The sequence below is a fragment of the Athene noctua genome, chromosome 1 (genome assembly GCF_965140245.1).
Source record: "Athene noctua chromosome 1, bAthNoc1.hap1.1, whole genome shotgun sequence".
Lineage (NCBI taxonomy): Eukaryota > Metazoa > Chordata > Aves > Strigiformes > Strigidae > Athene > Athene noctua.
This window is the reverse complement of record NC_134037.1, coordinates 180,731,296-180,749,865: the sequence shown is the minus strand read 5'-3', so window position 1 is coordinate 180,749,865 and position 18,570 is coordinate 180,731,296. Positions and strand designations below refer to the sequence as shown.

General features: G+C 37.2%; 1 protein-coding gene across 6 annotated transcripts in view; it reads right to left on the bottom strand.

Annotated features, from left to right (window-relative positions):
• Window positions 1-2,093: 2,093 nt before the first annotated feature.
• Window positions 2,094-18,570, bottom strand: part of AP1S2 (adaptor related protein complex 1 subunit sigma 2) — a 32,394-nt gene continuing 15,917 nt past the window's right edge. For 3 of the 6 annotated variants that reach the window (XR_012633691.1, XR_012633695.1, XR_012633694.1), the window contains 2 exons: window positions 4,963-7,824; window positions 2,094-4,102 (listed from right to left, as the gene is read on the bottom strand). Coding sequence is in view for 1 of the 6 variants with exons in the window: in XM_074906780.1 (XP_074762881.1) it covers window positions 4,055-4,102 (48 nt within the window). In the remaining 5 variants the exon portion in view is untranslated. Of the gene's footprint in view, window positions 4,103-4,962; window positions 7,825-15,684; window positions 15,780-18,570 lie in introns of all 6 variants that reach the window. The other 3 variants (XR_012633692.1, XR_012633693.1, XM_074906780.1) reach the window with 3 other exon arrangements.

Sequence of the window (18,570 nt, the reverse complement as noted above, 5' to 3'; positions counted from 1 at the left end):
GCTGAAGCTTCAGCTTTTTTTTTTTCTTGAGGTCTGGACCCAAACTTACTGACTGTACCTGCGCAGTGTAGGACTGGTAGCTGTAATTATCAATTCACTTCCACATGCAGTCTGTTTATTACACAGAAATTGAGTGCTGTAGATCTGACATTTAGTTTGCATTTGTTAGCATGAAACCTGGAATTCAACCAGCTTTCTAACTTCAGAGTTCATGTATTTCAGTATTGTTTCCCTACTTCATAATCTTAAGTAGTGTTATATGCATGGTTTTGTGTTTATTAGCTGAGTGAGCTATTTATTCTGAAGAGACGAAGAGACTAGAAGTTTTTAAATGTTAAGCTTAATTCTTCTTTTTTCAAAGGGGAGAGGCCCCAGAAGAACACAGAAAGGATTTAAATTTGCAAGGAATAGCTTGTTCTCACTCTGTGTTATTCTGCATATTCCACGTAAAAGGACCTTATAAAGTGAATTACTATTGGCCAAGTTTTGTTTTAACGACTGCTTAGAAGCAGCAGCTTTCCAAATTCTTTTTTTCAGTTGTGAATTGTGCAAGGATCACTGAGGTGCTTTAGAGCGATTATGAAAGCAGGTGTTTACACAGAGCTGGAAGAAGTCAGTGGGTTAGGGCCTTAGAGGCAGGTCGTTTCGCAGTCGGGGTGGGGAGCAGGCGCTGCTCCTACCCTTGGGGCAGTAAGATGCAGTGTTTCCCGTGGCAGCAGGGGGACAGCGCGGTGGGAACTGCCCAGCAGCAGCACGGAGGTAGCCCGGCCCGGGGCCTGCCCCTCGCAGCGGTGCGGCCTCCACTTGTGGCTGGTGGCTCCTTCCGTGGGGTTCCCCTGCCCGGCCGGCCGGACCATGCCGGGGGTGAATGCAAGGCTGCCGGGGGTGACACGGGAAAGGCCTCTCCTCTCTGGGCTTTCCCTTGCTTGTACATCCCAAGTAACTTCTCAGCTTCGTGTCCCTTGATAACAGCATGTCTTTCTCAGATCGTTTTGCATTACCACATTCAGTATATCAGAAATTGCCCTGAAGTTTACCAGTGACATTCCTGTGGGATAAATAACATTTTTTCAAAACAGATACAAGAGGCTGCTTAGAGATGCTTTTGCTGCCTGTCCTGAATCAGCACTTCTTACAAAACATGGAAGTCTATACTAGTTAATAACTTAAAAGCTTAATTTACTTTCTTACATCTAAAAAGTGCTGCTCTTGTTTTCACCAGAAGTTCACTGTAATTAAAATAAACCCCAATTATTCCACATAACCTATTTAGCACTCATGTATCACCTGAATTCAGCATCTGATAAAAAAACCCATATAACACTGACAAGTTACACTTCAGTAAACTGAGTTACAACGCAAGCTGTACAGGCGTGGCACAGGGTAACTTAAAGGCAGCGCCGGCGTGACCACCATCATGGCATTAACCCAAAGGCACAGCAGATGCTTAGGAAGGCCTCTTCAAGGTGAAGACTAGGATTCAGTAAAGTTGAAGATACTCAAGCCAACAATCATTTGCCTAAACAATCTAGAAATTCTAACTGATTCTTTAGCTTCCCCCCACCCCTTCCCTGTAAGATAGGAAATTTAAGAAAATATTTCATTAAAGAAATGCCCTAGAATGGTTAAGTTTTCCCCATGCTTTTGCTGATAACATCAACCAGTTCAGCTCTTTTAGAAAGCTGGAAAACAGATTAATCTGAGATATTTTTGGTTGAGATTTAGGATTGTGACTGTTGCATTGACTTGCTCATAATTTCATTTAAGGAACTGAATATTCAGGCTGTATTATCCAGAACCCTCTCTCAATATGTGGTTTGTTTTAATTTTCCGATGAAGTGGCACCACCACTTTAATAAATTTCATGTTTAATGTGGTAAGCCTTCCAAAAACTTGCTAATTTATTGCTTTCTGTACAATTTAAATGGATGTAAATAACTAATCTTGGACACAGTATACTCACACATTTTTTTAATGAAGTGCTCAAGAACAGGTTAAGCACTGTAATAAAATTTCCCTTTTTTTTAAGCCAGCACTGAGTAGCCTCTTCTTTCCTCTCAAACACCAGAACTAATTACATATAAACACACAGCAATGGTGTAAAAATGGACATTTATTACAACTAAACCAATGTGACAGAAGTCAAACAGTTTTATTTGTCACAATCACAACAAAGCTTAATCCAAGCCAAGCACATACAAGTGACAGTGTAAACTTTAAAAACATGTTTCATACATATAAAATTGCTTCAGGTTTGACTTAAGGTAATTTTACTACTTCAATCTCACACACAGGGTCATTCTGCTACCACTTCATCAGCATCTATCCCTACACCTTGTGCACCAGGGAAATGCAAACCACTGCTTTTGCATGCCCCAGGATAAAAGCAATCCAGTATGGTTAAATCCCAGACAGGGCCTAAGCAGACAAACTCTTAACACCGTGAGTTCACAAGCTGCACCCTGGCACTGCTGCAGAAGCGTGCAGGCCCAGCCCAGCCCCAGCTGGCCCTCCTGCTGCTGCGTGCATTTATACCAGGATCTGGATCAGGGGACTTGCAAGGCTGAGCCTTTCCTGGTGGGTTAAATTTAACCTGGATCGCATCAAGCCCACAGTCTAGCTCTCCAGATGGCTGGGTAAATGCTTATGCTAGCTCTGCATGACTGCTTCCAGCAACAACACCAAAGCGACATTTTGTGAAAACGTGGCACTACTTACTCAAGTGAACAAGCTAAAACATTGACTCCTTGCGTGAAGTTACCAGGGAGAGAAGGGAACAGCCCAGCCACCTTCTCAGGGACAATGCAGACACAGAGCAGAAACTGGCCACTCCAAAGTGTGGCACTACCTCCTCAAAACTCAAAAGCATAGATGAATTGAATTTCCTCAAGTGAAAAATAATTACTGAAAGTCTGCTAGAAGTGTTAAAATAGTACTTGGCATCACTTTGTGATTTGCAGTGAATCTACTATACAAATCTAATATTTAAAAGCCCTCACTGCAAATTAGTTGGTTCAACTGTACATCACGCAGGAGTTCCATAGGCAATATGTCACGTTAAAGGTCTAACTCAAGAAAAGCAGTTAAAATTACACTGACATTTAGGGTGGGGTTTTTTTAAGGTACCTATGCACCCATTAAAGCATAACTACAGAACACCAATAAATACAAATTAATTTGTAGAGTTTGAAAAGAATAAAAAGTCCCTTTTAGAAAGCTCCATCTTTCCCATCTTCAAAAGTATCCAATTCTCATTATGCACCTCTCTATGCAGTCAGAAAAGCCTACCTCCTTCCGTGTGTTTATGTCCAGAGCAAGCTAGTATCAGATCTAAAGATAGTTTCCTTACGTGGAATTTTTTTAACTACATGCATTCCCTTTTTAATATAGTAACTTGCACAGTTTTGCTCAAAGTAGCTACACATAAATACACCTTCAGTCCTAGTGAGCTGATCAGTTTGCAGTTCTCTTACAAAAAGCAGTATCACCTTAACAGTTTTTATCAGTTTGATATGCAGATCCAAACAGGATTCTTTGGTATAATGACAAATTCAGTAGTAAACAGGTATTTCCAATCTTTATGCATCAACCGAAACAAGCAGAATTATCACAAATGGTGACTAAAATGTAGATGAACAAAAGTCTTTGGTTGCATAAACACAAGTTCTACACCATAACATTTCATATTTGGAGTTGTCCATGTAGTTTCTTTTCATTTAGATATGCTATGTCATAATGATACATTTATTTCCTGAAGTCAAGATTGCTTATAAAAACCAGTACACTTACTGAAGTCAAATGCAATTTTCCTATAAATGCAGTGAAGGGAGACACTGAGTCAATTTAAATCTAATTCCCTTTCATTTATGATTTTTGGACTTTAGTTTCTTGCTCCCTTTTCAAAGGAGTATTTTTCCTGTAGGCCTGAATGAAGCAGCTTAGCAAAACAGTAATACTGACAAACAGCATCTTACACCATTAGCTAAACATTACAATGAAGGCAGTGAACATTTACAGTATGAAACACTGAGATGTCATCAGCTGAAGTGAAGATTTATGTCAATCCAATTTCTTCAAGTACACTACGTGGGGTCTCTGCTTCCTATGGAGGGAAAATTTGAGACAGTGGTAAATGGACCCTGTGCTTCTACTGAACAGTACTATACATGAGTTAGTATGGTATGAAAGATGCTTAATTAAAAAAGAAAAGCTGAAAGACATGAAAATATAAAAGTACTGCAGATCGCAAACATGGTATTAGCTGCACTTTTCAAAGAGCTGTTAATTAGATTGTCATGGTTCACAGGAATCGCTGGTAGATTTTATTGCCTTTAAGCATAATAAAAAGAAAGCAATTCAGATGTACCAGCAGGGAAAAAATCATAACCCAGTTAACAGAGATATGAATTGGGGAGGGACAGGGAAGCATCTTGCCATGGAGCCAGTGATTTTTGTGGTGAATTGTTTCATAGGTCGCTAAAAATCTGTTAGGGAAGAATGAATAAGTTGACAAATGGAATGGCTGATGCAACTAAGATACAGTATCCCTTACACTCTTTATTAAGAGATTTTTATTTTTTTTTTTCCACACCAGTCCCATTTAGTTCATAAAACCAGGTCAAGGTTCCTTGGTACACCTGGTATCAATAAACTGACCCCTACAGAAGTGGAAAAAGTATCAGGATTGGAACTGTATTATTCCACACCAGGCAAAGTTTTAGGTTAATTCTGATCTTAAAAAGCTTTCTTTAGATTAAGAGCAAGTTGTTTAAAACAAAATTCTGAAGGGCTTTCAGTTTTGTATTGATTATTCCTATAGCATCTGAAAAGAAATAATAGTTTAATTAGAAACATTAGGCTGTCCTCTTCCATAATTATTAACAATAACATAGTAAGTAAAAAGGGATACTGTGTCCTTATGGAAACAAACAGTTTTAGTATCCAGAGTATAAATACACTTACTTTAGCATCCTAAAACAAGACATGTCATGAAGCAGAAAAAAAGGCAGACAATAGTTAAGGCAGCAAACAAATTTGGTTTTCAACTGCTAAGTATTTATTTTAAAAAAACCCTCAGTAAAATACATAATTAAACACCTTAAAGCTTGAAAATAACACTGGAACATTGTCTCTATCAACCTTGACTATGCAGCACAAAATGACCACGTTTACAATCCTCATTCAGTTCATGTATAAGGTGATGCAGTATTGAAGGAACAAGCTATCATATTTTAAAGGCAACTTCATTTGAAAGTAAGTCAGTGCTTGGAACGGGCCACCTCTGAGCACTTCCAGATGGCTTCCAAAATCCAGCAGCAAATAAAAAAAATTGCAAGAAAAAAAAGGCAAGTTAAAACTGGAAACAAGATACTTGGTGTATTAAAGATACAGTGGGGTTTTTCTCACTGATGCAGTATATAAATACTTTTAGAACTGCAGTGATCTTGAAAAAAACCAGACAGGATGGCAGGATTAAAGATTTACATGTGCATTTCAACACAAATCCCACAAAAAGAGATACTGATTGAAGAAAAGACTATGCAGCCTTTTAAATAAAACCTGTCGCATTATATTCCCAGATTACTTTGCTGCATTCTTTTTAGAGAACATGTATCTTCCCTATCCACCAACTCACAGCATTTTACCCCAAAAATCCTACATTCTTAACTACAGCAACAGAACTCTGGACTATCCTAAGAGAATACAACTTCTCAAGCATTTCAGGGTCTTGAAAATATTTGTAATAAAATAACTTTTCACAGTTTTAAATTGATTAGGCAGCAGCGGACACTTAGAGTTACTCAGTGGTGAAACAAAGTATTTACTAAATTATCGGGGAAAAAAAGTTGCTCAATAGCTATGAAAAAATACAGTTCACTGCTGTTACTATCTTTAGAGCATTATTGTCTCCACTGCCAATTCAAAATTGTAGGTAGTTTTCGACAGGCATATACTTAAAGATAAAATTTCTTCAAGCAAATCAAGGCCATTGGCTAACAATGAATTTAAAGCAATGTATTTCAAGGACATTGGCTACTTGTCCACAGATACCCCACCACTAAAACTCAGACAGATTTTAATACTAGAGCAGTAACGTTGAGGCAGACATGCCTTCTTATGTGTACATCAACAATATAATCTCAAAAGGAGCACCTAAAGGCTAATGTGTTTTGCTAGAGGAGTAATTTCATCAATTACGACTTTTAAGAAACAAATAGAATGAATTATATTAGGTTTTGTTCATGTTATTTGTTTTAGGAAGTGTCAAACATTTTATCCAATTGTTATGGAAAACATTCTGCAGTATTATACACTACCTGCAGCTCAGAATCACCCAAGGCAAACAATGCAAATTTAAAATATATCAGAACACAGATGAGGAAAAAAAGTCATTCACATGAGACAAAAGTGCATGCAATACTTTATTTCAAACATGCCAGGAAAGCTAATTCATTACCTAGTCATTTAGAAGCAAGCAGCTGTATACAGATAACAAGAAAAACAGCATCTCATTACAGCTCAATGCACAGCATTTTAAGCCAACAGGCATGAAATAATGCAGGCTAAAGCAGCATTAACCAGACATTCAAACACACTGTTAATGTCTTACAGAAAAAAGGAAAATTTGGAAATGGAAAACCACTCCTACGATCTTGTTTTCTAAGATTTCAGAATGCTGCAAATCCAATCCAAATCTTTTGTCTAATCCCCTACATCTCTCATTTTTTTGTCAGTTCAACATTTGAAAGGTAGTGCATTACCACATATAGCACGTGGAATTAGCTGTCTGTGGTTAATCTCAGTAACCACCTCCTTGCTAATTATATTTAAATAATTTTCAAAACCAGCACTGGTTTTAGGTTACAAATTATTTTCTTCTACTAAGCAAGGAGAGCATGCAATATATGCCCTCTCCCTCAGTCCGCACTCTTTAATTGAAAGGTATTTATCATATTCACCCTCGTGGCAGTTCTCTCATAGACAAGGTAGTCTGCACTTAAAACTGGAAATGCCAATTGAAGGAGACATATTTGAAGTATGCTGCTAATGGACTTTAAAATCTTTTCAGTCCTAACCATTTGTAAAGGAATGAACTTGTTCTCTCCTTCAGTAGCAGCAATTGTTCAATTACTCAGAAGAGCGTTTTGAACATTTAAATACAAATGTGGTAACCTCGAACTTATGTAAATAGTTCTCTTTACCCTAATCAATTCTGCCTTCCTTCTCTTTACAAGGTAAGTCACACTACCGTGCCAGTCTCAGAAAAGGATACTGGTATGTGCATCTTTAATTAAGATGCAAGGTCTGTGTAGAACTGTGTGTAACATTTAATACTTATGTGTATACACATTTCAAACACTACTACTCCTTCACTAGTTTCTCTGCAAATATTAACTTCATCTACAGGTTTTAAGTGTATGTTTAAATACCACCACAACTTACTTGAAAGATAAATACAGGTCAAGTAATGTTACAGCATAGGGGTTGCAGTATATAGATGTTTAGCTCAGAAAATTCTACAGATCTTTTAAGCATAAGACTTCAAGCTTACACACAATAAAAAAGTTAAACCATATGCCAACAAGCACAAGTTTTGTTGAAATGAGACATGCGAAGAGACAACACCGTAAAACAAGGGGAAGAGGAAAGTACAACAGCAGAGAATGGTTGTGGTATTCTATTAGATTCAAGATGACTGGATTCACCAAGCTGATGATAATGTTCTGTCATGAGTAAGTCACAGGTCTATCTCCTCTGAAATTCTGCATGCATGATGAATGAAGCCATTTAGTACACTGGGACATTAAAGTATTCATGACGTGGCTACAAAAGAAATGTACATATTCTTATACATAATAGAAAGGGAGAGATATGCAAGAAAACAAAAATATTATCTCACTATTGTATCTCTGACATGAAAAGGACATTTGACACAGAAATACAATACTGTATTTTTGACTACTCTAGACCTCATCTGGGGGAGTGGGGGTGGAGGTGTGGTAGTGGCAGGGAGAACCATAATTTTACCCCCCTATACTTGCATGCTGGGTCCAACAACATACAGGACAACTTCATAATTACTGTATCATGTAAGCTCAGCATTTCTTCTCAGCCAAAATTTATTTGAAGCCAAGATACTCTTCTGGAGATGGACCACCCTATGTATTTGTCCATTCTGGCCTCTTCAGTGTACACTGACTATTGGCTACTGTCACAGACAGGGCACTGGGCTAAGGGAACATTTGACATCACCTACCATTATCAGCTCTGATAAACATACATTGGTAACAGGCCGCTAGAGCACTGTTGTGAGCAGCACCATGCCAGGGCAGTACTTGCAACAAAAGTAATCTATCAAAAAGAGTGCGTGTTGAAAAAATCGTAGGTATTTGAGTCACCTCTCACAGCAGGTCGTTTTCTTTGCTTCTGAATTATGCCACTGAACTTGGTACTCTTACATTACTAACATGAACATTAGTATAACAATTTGGTGAAAGATGAGTTAGAAAGCAAGCAATACTCATTTTTTTGTATTAAAATCAGTGCCCTGAAGACAGATGAGGACATTTTTAAAGGAGTAATAGCCGTTTAGGATTATCAGCCCCAAATACACCCATTACACATCATCTGGGAGGAAAAAAGGCACACAACACAACTCTCCACATTTCAGTCACCATCTTTCATGATGTACCAATTAAAATTTTCAATCTATTTTAGTGTATCAGCCCCCAAAACTTCAGAAGTCTTACAAAAGAACTGAGAAAGTTCCCATGACTTCCAAACCTAACAATTTTCTCTGTGTCATCTCAGTTTATTCACACGCTCAAGATTGTATATTTTTAATTCTAATCTCCAATTATTAAAAAAGCACAAAAATATCCTAGAAGCTTTACTGGATTTATACTGCTTTTGTGTATCAGTAATCTGAACATTATTCCATAGTAGTTAAAAATATTCTCAATGAGCCAAATACAAAGCTGGTAGTTGTCAAAGTATTAGCACCTATAGCTCAGTGACAGTTACAAATAAGTTATATGAAGTCTACTGTGATTTTTGGTAAAACTCAAAAGAATTTGGTATGTAATAGAGAATTACAAATATGAATTTTAACTCTTAAAACCTCTCTTACTGCTTAAATCAAGTGTCATTAAAAACAAAATGCTGACACATGCTCCTAACTGGAAAAGGCATTGCACAACAGTAGTATGCAGTACTAGCCCCAGGGAGTAGGAGCTTTGACTAAGAAGAAAATATTAGCTCTAGAACTGATGAAGCCTCTACAAAATATTCCCAGAGAGGTACTTACGGGAAACTTCTGCTTTACTTACACCGCTGGTATGATACAGATTCATGAAGACAACTGAAAATCAGGCATATTGTGACAATCTCAAATGCCCAGTTTTTACAGTTTCAGATTTTCAGTTTTTACCTGGAACATACATGCACACATGTGACTGATTCTCCTCCTCCTTGAAATAAACCACATTTCTTCCAGTGTTTCTCCCTTGGAAACCTGGAGCCTCCAAAAATTGGTGTCTTCACTGAAATGCCTGTCAAATCTCGTAACAGGTTTCTCCTTAATTTTATAATAGCTCTCCAGACAGAAAGAAGAGTAAGAGCAGCTCATTTTCTAGCACTTTTATGAGGCTGATTACCATTCACCCTTGTTGTGTTCAAAGATTATCCCAGGCTGCACACATTCTTTGGCACATTCTTTGTCCTGGAAGCACTGACCATGTTCCCATTCACACAACTGGTATCAACAAATAAGGACATGGAGGTGTTTATTTCACATTTATCCACTTGTTACCTTTCAGCATTTTCCAAACTTCTACTCTTGCCCACGCTCCCAGACTATTCCCTGTCTTGTTCATATTTTCAATAGTTTATAACCTGAAGAATTATTTGTCTTTGATGAGAAAATCCTGGTACACAAAATTAAGGTGATTGATTCAAACTACTGTTATGGGATTAGTGTCTCATCTTAACAAAAATTTATTATCTACTGATAAAGCAAGATAGATTGTCAGATAACAATAGAAGAAAGTGGTTATTTCGCTCCTGGCAGCTTTTTAGCTTACAGAACATGTAAACACCACCTGCAACTAGACTAGCAATAAACTGACATTGTAGAGGTGAATCTAAAAGATTAAATGGAAGACAACAGTAACTGAGATAACAAAGTGGTAACAAAGCAGTATTGTGAGATGGAACACACTGCAGTTTCAGCGAGACCTCTGTACCCCACTGAAGATGTCCAAGACCATCACACACAATGGGTCTGGCACGGTAGGCAGCCTGACAAGCAACAGAGAGGAAAATAAAGTTTTGACAAATTATTTGTCATCACAGAACTACAGTATCTTACAAGCTCCAACTATGATTTGCTACATTTTTTAAACTGTATTTCCTGCCATATTGTCTCCAGAGAAGTTGGCCTGCTGATCTGAATACCAGAAAAGACAATTTTGGGGAAATGACAGATGCCAGCTTCTACAAGTCAGTATCTAGACTACCTTGCCTTCCTTCTGTGCGACTGACTCTACAGACCTCAGACAACATCTGAGCCTGTGAAGCATGTCCTTACAATAGCTAGCTATATTGATCTAATGAGTTTATAAATTAGTTGATCCAGCAGCTAGGGATGAGGCAATGGTATCCTTACAGCACAGCATGATGGCAAGCTAACATGAAATACTACCTCTGAAAAATTGTCACTTACTTAAAAATGTGGATGATAACTGTTTATCTGAATTTTAACACACAGGGCTTACATCCTAGTTTTGCCAAAGCTGTAATAGCTCTACAATACAAACTGCCCAATGCAATTCCACTATGTTTTAAAGTTACTAGAATCCATCTTTCTCAAACTGACATCTGTATTTACAAGTCATTTTAAAAAGCTAATAATACTCTGAAATTGTCAGCCTGAATCATTAGAGATTTTTAAATGAGAAAAATGGTAGAGTTGATTTGAGTCAACTATTTAGCCAGCCCAGCCCAACTGACATTTGTCTCAGCCAACTTTGTCATGATCCAACCTAATTAAAAATCATAATCAAACTAAAATTAGAAGGGATTTCATTTAATCCAGTCCCCCAAACAGCATACATGTAACATTCCTGAGAGATATTTGATCTGTTAAAAGGCACCCGGTGATGGAAAATTTGTAATGCCCCCCAGGCAATCTATTTAAATTCTTCATTATCATCACCACTGGAAAATTTGCCTAACATCTACATTGAAATTACTTTCTTGCTGCAATTTAAGCTACTTTATGTCTGCAGTGGACAAGAAAACAGTCTATTTCCTCAGGCAAGAGAGAGACAAGAAATTATTTATGCCTACACCAAACTGACTCAAATTCAGCATTTTCCAGTGCTGCCATTTTACTGACAACACACAGCCATGAGTACATGGCACACCTTTTTCAGGGAAAGTTTGCTTAGGTTTTTGTTTTAACTCTTTCCCATCAAAAGCAGCACAAAGCCTATGAAGGCAAGCCATGTTAAACTGTAAGCAAAAATTACAACTGCTACCTTTGATAAAGGTTTGCCTTTTTTTCCCCTAGCATCTAAACAAACCCCAAGCTAGAAGAACAGACAAGATGCAGGACCATGGAGTACACAGCAGCTTGGCAACAATTATACAGAAACAGACTATGGGGAAAAGAGAGGTGGTATGAGGATTTGTTTAGAAACATGAAGTTCTTACAGTAGAAAGAGATTAACATTTAACAAGCACTTCTTCGGCAATGCTTCAGAAGCAATTACTTTTACACTCCTGAATCCTTATTAGGAAATATTTCTAATGAAAGACTGCTTTAGGAAATTGCTGCTGTTCACTTGCCTTTTCAAGGATTTCAAAATAGTAGGGTATCTATTTCCCAATCTTTGGTTAGCTAACTATTCAGATAGTCCAATTACAAAGTTATTGGGAAATTTTTACTTCACTTTCGAAGGAGAGCAAAGCATTTTCTGAGAACCTAGAAACACCCACCAAGTCTTGGACATGTTCAGAAACAAACATTAACTATGATGCTGCTCAAAGCCAAAGAACAATCCTACATCAGTGTCAACTCTTAAGTCAAGATCTTGTCTGCAGCTTCCTATACAGAGAAGACCAAAAAAGAAATCTTCAAGATTGGTGCAAATTAGTCAACACAATACTCCACAAGAGTCTCACAAGAGAAACAGCAACAGTCATCTTGCAAGTGTTATTCATCAAAACATCCTAACATACACACATTCTTCGGCTCTAAAACATCAGCTCAACAGACCAGAGCAGAAGGATATGACATAAAATCAGCAGTGGCCTTCCTGCCTCTCTCTCAACAGCAGAAGTAAAAATATCAGTAGAAACTTCATGTACTGTAACTGGATAATAGTGGGTGCTTCCTGCTTCTTAGTTGCTATTCTGATCTGCTGGATCAGAGGTGATAATCGCTCCAGGAGGCAGTGCTTTATACTTGCCAATCAGTTGCTTAGCAGTGAGCTATGAAGAACTGACAGCCTAATTTTTAAGTGTAAGGATGGTTCAGCATCCACTGGAGGCTCCACTTCCCCACCACAAAAACGCAAATGCCTTATGCAAATACTACTGCTGAATACTTTATATTTGAAGCTACAGACAAAATTATTACAAACCACCAAGTTCTCTATCAGATAATCCCACAGTGTCTGTATGTCTGGCAGCTTGCCAAACTATGCACATAAGGATTCATTAATGTTTTCTTCCATATTCTTCCAGCACTGCAGCTCCAGGTTTGTATTACTTATTCCCCTCTGCTTAAGGAACCATTTCTTAAACTGCAGGACTGTAGCTTTGAAGGGATGACCAGAATATACTGCTGTAACAAGCCAAGTCACATCCAATATCATTCAGCTTCTGTGGCAATGGCATTTAAGCATTCCTCCCCTTCCTTCCTGTTCCTGCAACACTTTGCCTTCTTACAGTTGTTTGGACAAATGTTTGCAGGGCCAAGTTGTAAATACAGAAAAGCTGCTGACTATATGTTTTTAGAAATGAGCAATTTAAATTGGATCAGTTTAAATGGATATGAAATCCAGTTCTAGAATGGTCATATAAATAGCTTCTCTGGCACAAAAGAAAGAGTAGGAAAGGACAGCTGAAAACTCCGTACATCAATACTGCTGCTGAAGCTCCTTGCCACATTCCTCAGGCCAACAGCAGGGGTGCAGCGCAAGACAGGTAAATTAGAACTTAGGTAACTAAACTGGCTGACTTGGGGGCTCATTGCAGACAGGAGTCAAGACAAGATACATGGACAACACCGACTTTTTAAAACACTTACATACACTGGGAGTTGTTAAGAATAAAAAATTAAGTTATATAATTAGCTTTATCAGAAGACCTGGCTGCAACCAGAAGCAGCTGCCTTTTACTTGGCTTTTCAGTGCCACTGATTTCCTACTCCTGGCACTTCCCTTGTGCTCCCCTTCATATTCTTAGATTTTAGCTAACAGGCTAGGAGCCACATAATCACAGAGTAAGCGTGCCTCCACAAAGGTGGCAGCAGGAATGGATCCAGCCTTCTCAACAAGAGTCATGGTCAGCATGGTTTTAGGTGACAAGGAAACAGCACCCTGACTCAAGACCATGACTTTACCACCTGTAAACTGCTCGATAGGAAGCGCAAGTTCTATTTAGTAGAACTTCAGTGTACAGTAAAAAAACATCACCCTGTCTAGTTGTATACCACTTAAGTTTTTCAACATTATGAGAGACTTACCTTAAATTTAACCAAGTTCTATATGGAATAGACTACTTCTGAATATGTGGCTGACTACACTTGCCATATAGTACGAAAAGAACTCAACACTCTAGTTTACAAGCCAGTCTCTCTGAAACAGACATCAAAAAAACAAATTCTACTTATTTAGTGCCTGTTTATGCTTGACAGAATAACAACGATTAAGTAATTTGAAGGTGTATAACCTATTAGTTAAGTATCAGGTTAATCCAAGCACAGAAGCTATACAAGTCAAACTCTGCCCCTTGCCCAAAGGCAACCTTCTTCACCTCAGGAGATCTTTCTTTACCACAGATGATCTTCTTTCCTATATACAAGCTGCAGTTCCTTCCTGCAGGCAAGCTATCCCCATCTCTTATTATGTGTAACCATTTATCTGCCCCTCTCCGCTCACCCCAGCAGATGCCTGTTTCTCCATATTCTGTGGAGTCATGACAAGCATATAAATTAAGATCTGTACACAGCCACTATTCCTCTACTCCTTCCAGGGAGTGGTACAGGCCAGGAAGAAGCATCCCATGGGCATCTGACAATGCCACTGTGCTTTAAGTACTGGGAACAAAGCACATTTCTTCAACTAAAACTGTGCCCATACATAAAATTCATTAGGGACATACTGTAGACAAGTAAACTGGAATCACGGGATTCTCTAAGCCTGAGCTTGCATATTCCAGAATCGGTGCAGCCATTTAAGACAACAAAAAAGATTAAGACTCCTAAAGTGAAAGCTCTATGCTTGGCATAGGTCCCAAACAATATAAATACTTTCACAAGTTTTAATCACAAGGAAACTTTTAGAGTTGCAGTAGCAATTACTAACCTCACCATGAGAATCACACTCTTTGTACATGAACTTGTTACCATGGAAAGAAAAAGCAATAAACATGTGGAAAAAAAATCAAGCTTGAGCATTTATGTTTTCTTATAATTGTTTTAGAATATGTCCAAACTCACATAAACTCTATTTTGAACAGTTTTGAACTCTATTTTGACTTGTTGGCTGCCTTAAATCTACTGACAGGTTATTAGCTACTCTCCACTCCCCAATGCAGATCAACAGCTGTATCATATACTAGGTAACTTTTAAATGGTAAAAACACCCATACACCAAGAATGAATTTGATTTTGAACATGTTACAATATATTTTTGTCTATTATAATAATTTTCTTTTGTCTGGAAACTAAACCCTGATATTTATAAAGCTGCATACGAAATTAGATCTATTACCACAGTTCCACATTACAAAAGCCAATTTGTTTACTGAACTACTTGTTATCATGATATCAAATAAGCAGAGGACTAATTAAGTTTTCTCCGGCTGATAATTTTCATGTGTGTTTTAAACTTGCCTTATGTAAAATAAAATCTTACCTTTATTAGTAGGACTGCCACAATGTATTCCACTTACGCTTTGGACAGAAATATGTTGCAATGCACTATATATGCAAATAAGCTTTGTTCTGTCATGCAGCATCCGGCACTTGATATACAGTCAATTGCAGCAGCACCCAGTCTTTTTAGGGCCCATTTTCTTTGCACAGCAGATGTAAACAGCTCATTTTCCAGTAAATACACATTTACATGGGTTGATTGTAAGTAAACAAAGCCAAACATCTGTTTAGTTATTAGTTTTGGTATCCATTTCTCTAACTTGCATTATCCCACTTAATTATCAACACCAAAGAAAGCTAGTAGAAGTCAGACACTTCAAGTTGATGCGGTTAGTACAAAAAAGGAAAATAAAAGGGAACACTGAAAGCACTCTTCAAAGACCATCATGCAAGTGTTGCAGAAAGTTAAGCCCATCACCCATTTTCTTTTATCCTTGCAAGGACTTAATTACACGTGCAGCAGTTTTGCATAGCACCCATTTAAACCATGCCACCGAAATGGTAAACTTGGTAATTACCAATCATTTAGATGGGGGTCAAAAGGGCTAATGCCTTAGATTGCTCTTAATCATAAGATATCCTCAGACAAACCTCCCCAGTCTTCATTCTGGCTCTACAAACACAAAATCAAGCAGCAGTGAAAACGTAATACCAACTACTAATTAAAACAAACAAACAAAACAAGACCCACCCAATTATTTACAGCTTATTTCAATTTAGAACAAAAGTTAGAAAATATTCTAAACTGTATAAAAAATTCAGTTATTTCACTCAAATGTGTTTCATCTACTGTTATTCTTTAAGTTAATACAATTTTATTAGGTCCTACTAAAAGTCCAGTTAACAAAGCAAACAACAGAAAGGCAACAGTAAAAAAACATCTGTTCAGACTCCAAATAGATGCATTAAAAACCTCTTATTTCTCATTTCTTAACAAGATAAAGGATATTAGTACCTTAAATTAGTAAGTTCTAAAGAGTTGTTTAGAAAGGCTCACCTGTACTTGAAGGAATATTAATTCAAAGACTGATTTTTTTTTTTAAAGAGAACTTAAGATCATTTGTTCATTACTGTAACAGATTGAGAGCATAATAGAACAGGATGCTACCAGATTTACATATACTTAATTCAATGACTAAGCTTCACACAGTATTATTACTAATATTGATGTTAAAGTAAGATTCGTTCCATGAAAGGAAATAAAAGTTTTATTCAACTTATCTACCTACAATCCCTGAAGTAATTAAAACAATTTAATTCAAGACCTATGTAATCATATTTACTATTAAATCATCATTGTCACTTGCTGAGCTGCATGTGATAAGCCAGTTTCATGTAGTAATCCTTAGTGCAAAAAGTTGAACATTTTCCCTTTAATCCATCTGTTAATCAAATATACTTAGATTTCTCAAAGAATTGTGAACAGGTCTTCTCGGACTTTTTTTTTTGCGCCTTTTTAAAATCAAATTTTCAGCATCAGATTTAAAATATACACACTTTTAATGCATCTTGATATCCATCACCGGAACTACTACTGTTGTTAGACAACTTGACACACAAAAAAAAAAAGGCTTCTCCCTTAAAAAGAATAAATAAAAGCCCCCAGACACATACCAGCAATGTGCCTGACATCTGTACAACACACAAGTAAGACTACAAAGAAATGAGAACCTAAAAAGTGAACACAATGGGATGCCTCCTGGGGGCATTCATATTCTTTTCACCTAGTATTCTGTGGCGCTCTAAAGTCATCTTCACAGGTAGTGAAAATTTTAAGAAGTAGTAGTAGAACTGCAACATGACACATCATCTCAGTCACCAGAGAAAAAATTGAATTTTCTCCTCACTATCTCAAGGTCCAAACATTAACATTGCTCTTTTCAGCATTCTGCCAGATTCAGGGAACACATTCTATTAAAATGCAGATTAATGTGCTCATTCAGAAAGAGCATCTAATTTTGAAGATAAGATACTCCTTACTGTCAAAGCAGTCTTCTGCAATTGTTCATTGAATTTATTATGTTTGTTGACCAAAAGCACGCGACTAAGCTCCTGAAAACAGCTACAGCATATGCAGCAGTGCTAAAATTTTCATCGTATCACTGTGACACAGTGCTTCTACAGACAACAACATAAAAATATCCCTGGTGAAAAAAATCTATCGGTTCAGTATACAGATAATAAATATACCCTGAATAGAATTACAATCTACGAGGAGTTTGGTGTACTGTTAATATACTCTCAACAGTTCTACAACAATTGCTTGTATCAGTGAACGATCAACTTCATAGGCAGTTTTGCAAAGTGAATGTTGTTGATCAGCATTGGAATTCACATCAGAGAGGGTACTGAATAGTTATCAGACAGCAAGGACTTCACTCATGCTGATTTGTCTTATAATCGAAACTTCCTCATGTTTCAATTTGCAAAGCTGACTGAACGCATACGTAATACTTATACGGAAGACTCCTTCCACACAACTTGCTGAGTCTTAAGAACTTCTAATCAGCATTTCTTTACTAGAATAAGATTACTCACATCTTACATGCATACAGAAAGAAAGGAGAATATTATGGAGACAGATTTAGTGAAATGATATTCTAAAGGTCTGAACAAAAACTGCTTAGGTGAAAAGCTGACTGCTTTCTAATATTTTCAATTCATAAACCAAGGAAAGATTAAGATTTGACAACATGTTTCTGGAAAGACAACTGAATTTCTAAAGCATTTAGAAATCACAGCCTGCATATCTATGATAAGTCCTAAGCATCATGACACATCCAGAAAGCCAGAAACTTCACAAAGAACATTAAGATACCGAACTGCATTTTTCAAAAAAAATAATCAAGAGACTGACAGACAGACCAGTAAAATATTTATGTTACCAGAAGAAAAAGCAGTTTGAGAATAGGAAGAGGGTGAAGTATCATACAATAACTTCATGAATACTCAATGACAGGTTTTTGAGAAGACATTTAAATCTGAAAAGGTTGACTTCCCCTCTGCCCATTCCTACTTGGGAGTAAAACAGAGATGAAGGTTCTATTATCAATTTCCTGGACCAATTCCTATTGCTTTGAACAGAAGAGTATTTGCAGGAAAGCCTACTCCACAGTACAAGGAGGACAGTTCAAAAATATCTATTAAAAATACAGAAACACCTTTGATATTAAGGTTTACAGATCTGTCTGCTACTATTAAATTTACAACTAGTTGTCTTTAGAGGTTTGTCCCCAAGAGAAGCAATGTTCCTGTGATTCCTGATTAAGTGTATTCTTACAGTTTATTCCATCTGAAGTCCAGAGGAATTTACATTAGGTATTTACAAAGCCATAACATCATCTTAAAAAAACACTGGCAGGTCATATCAGGACTTTATAAACTCAATAGTCTACAGTACAGTC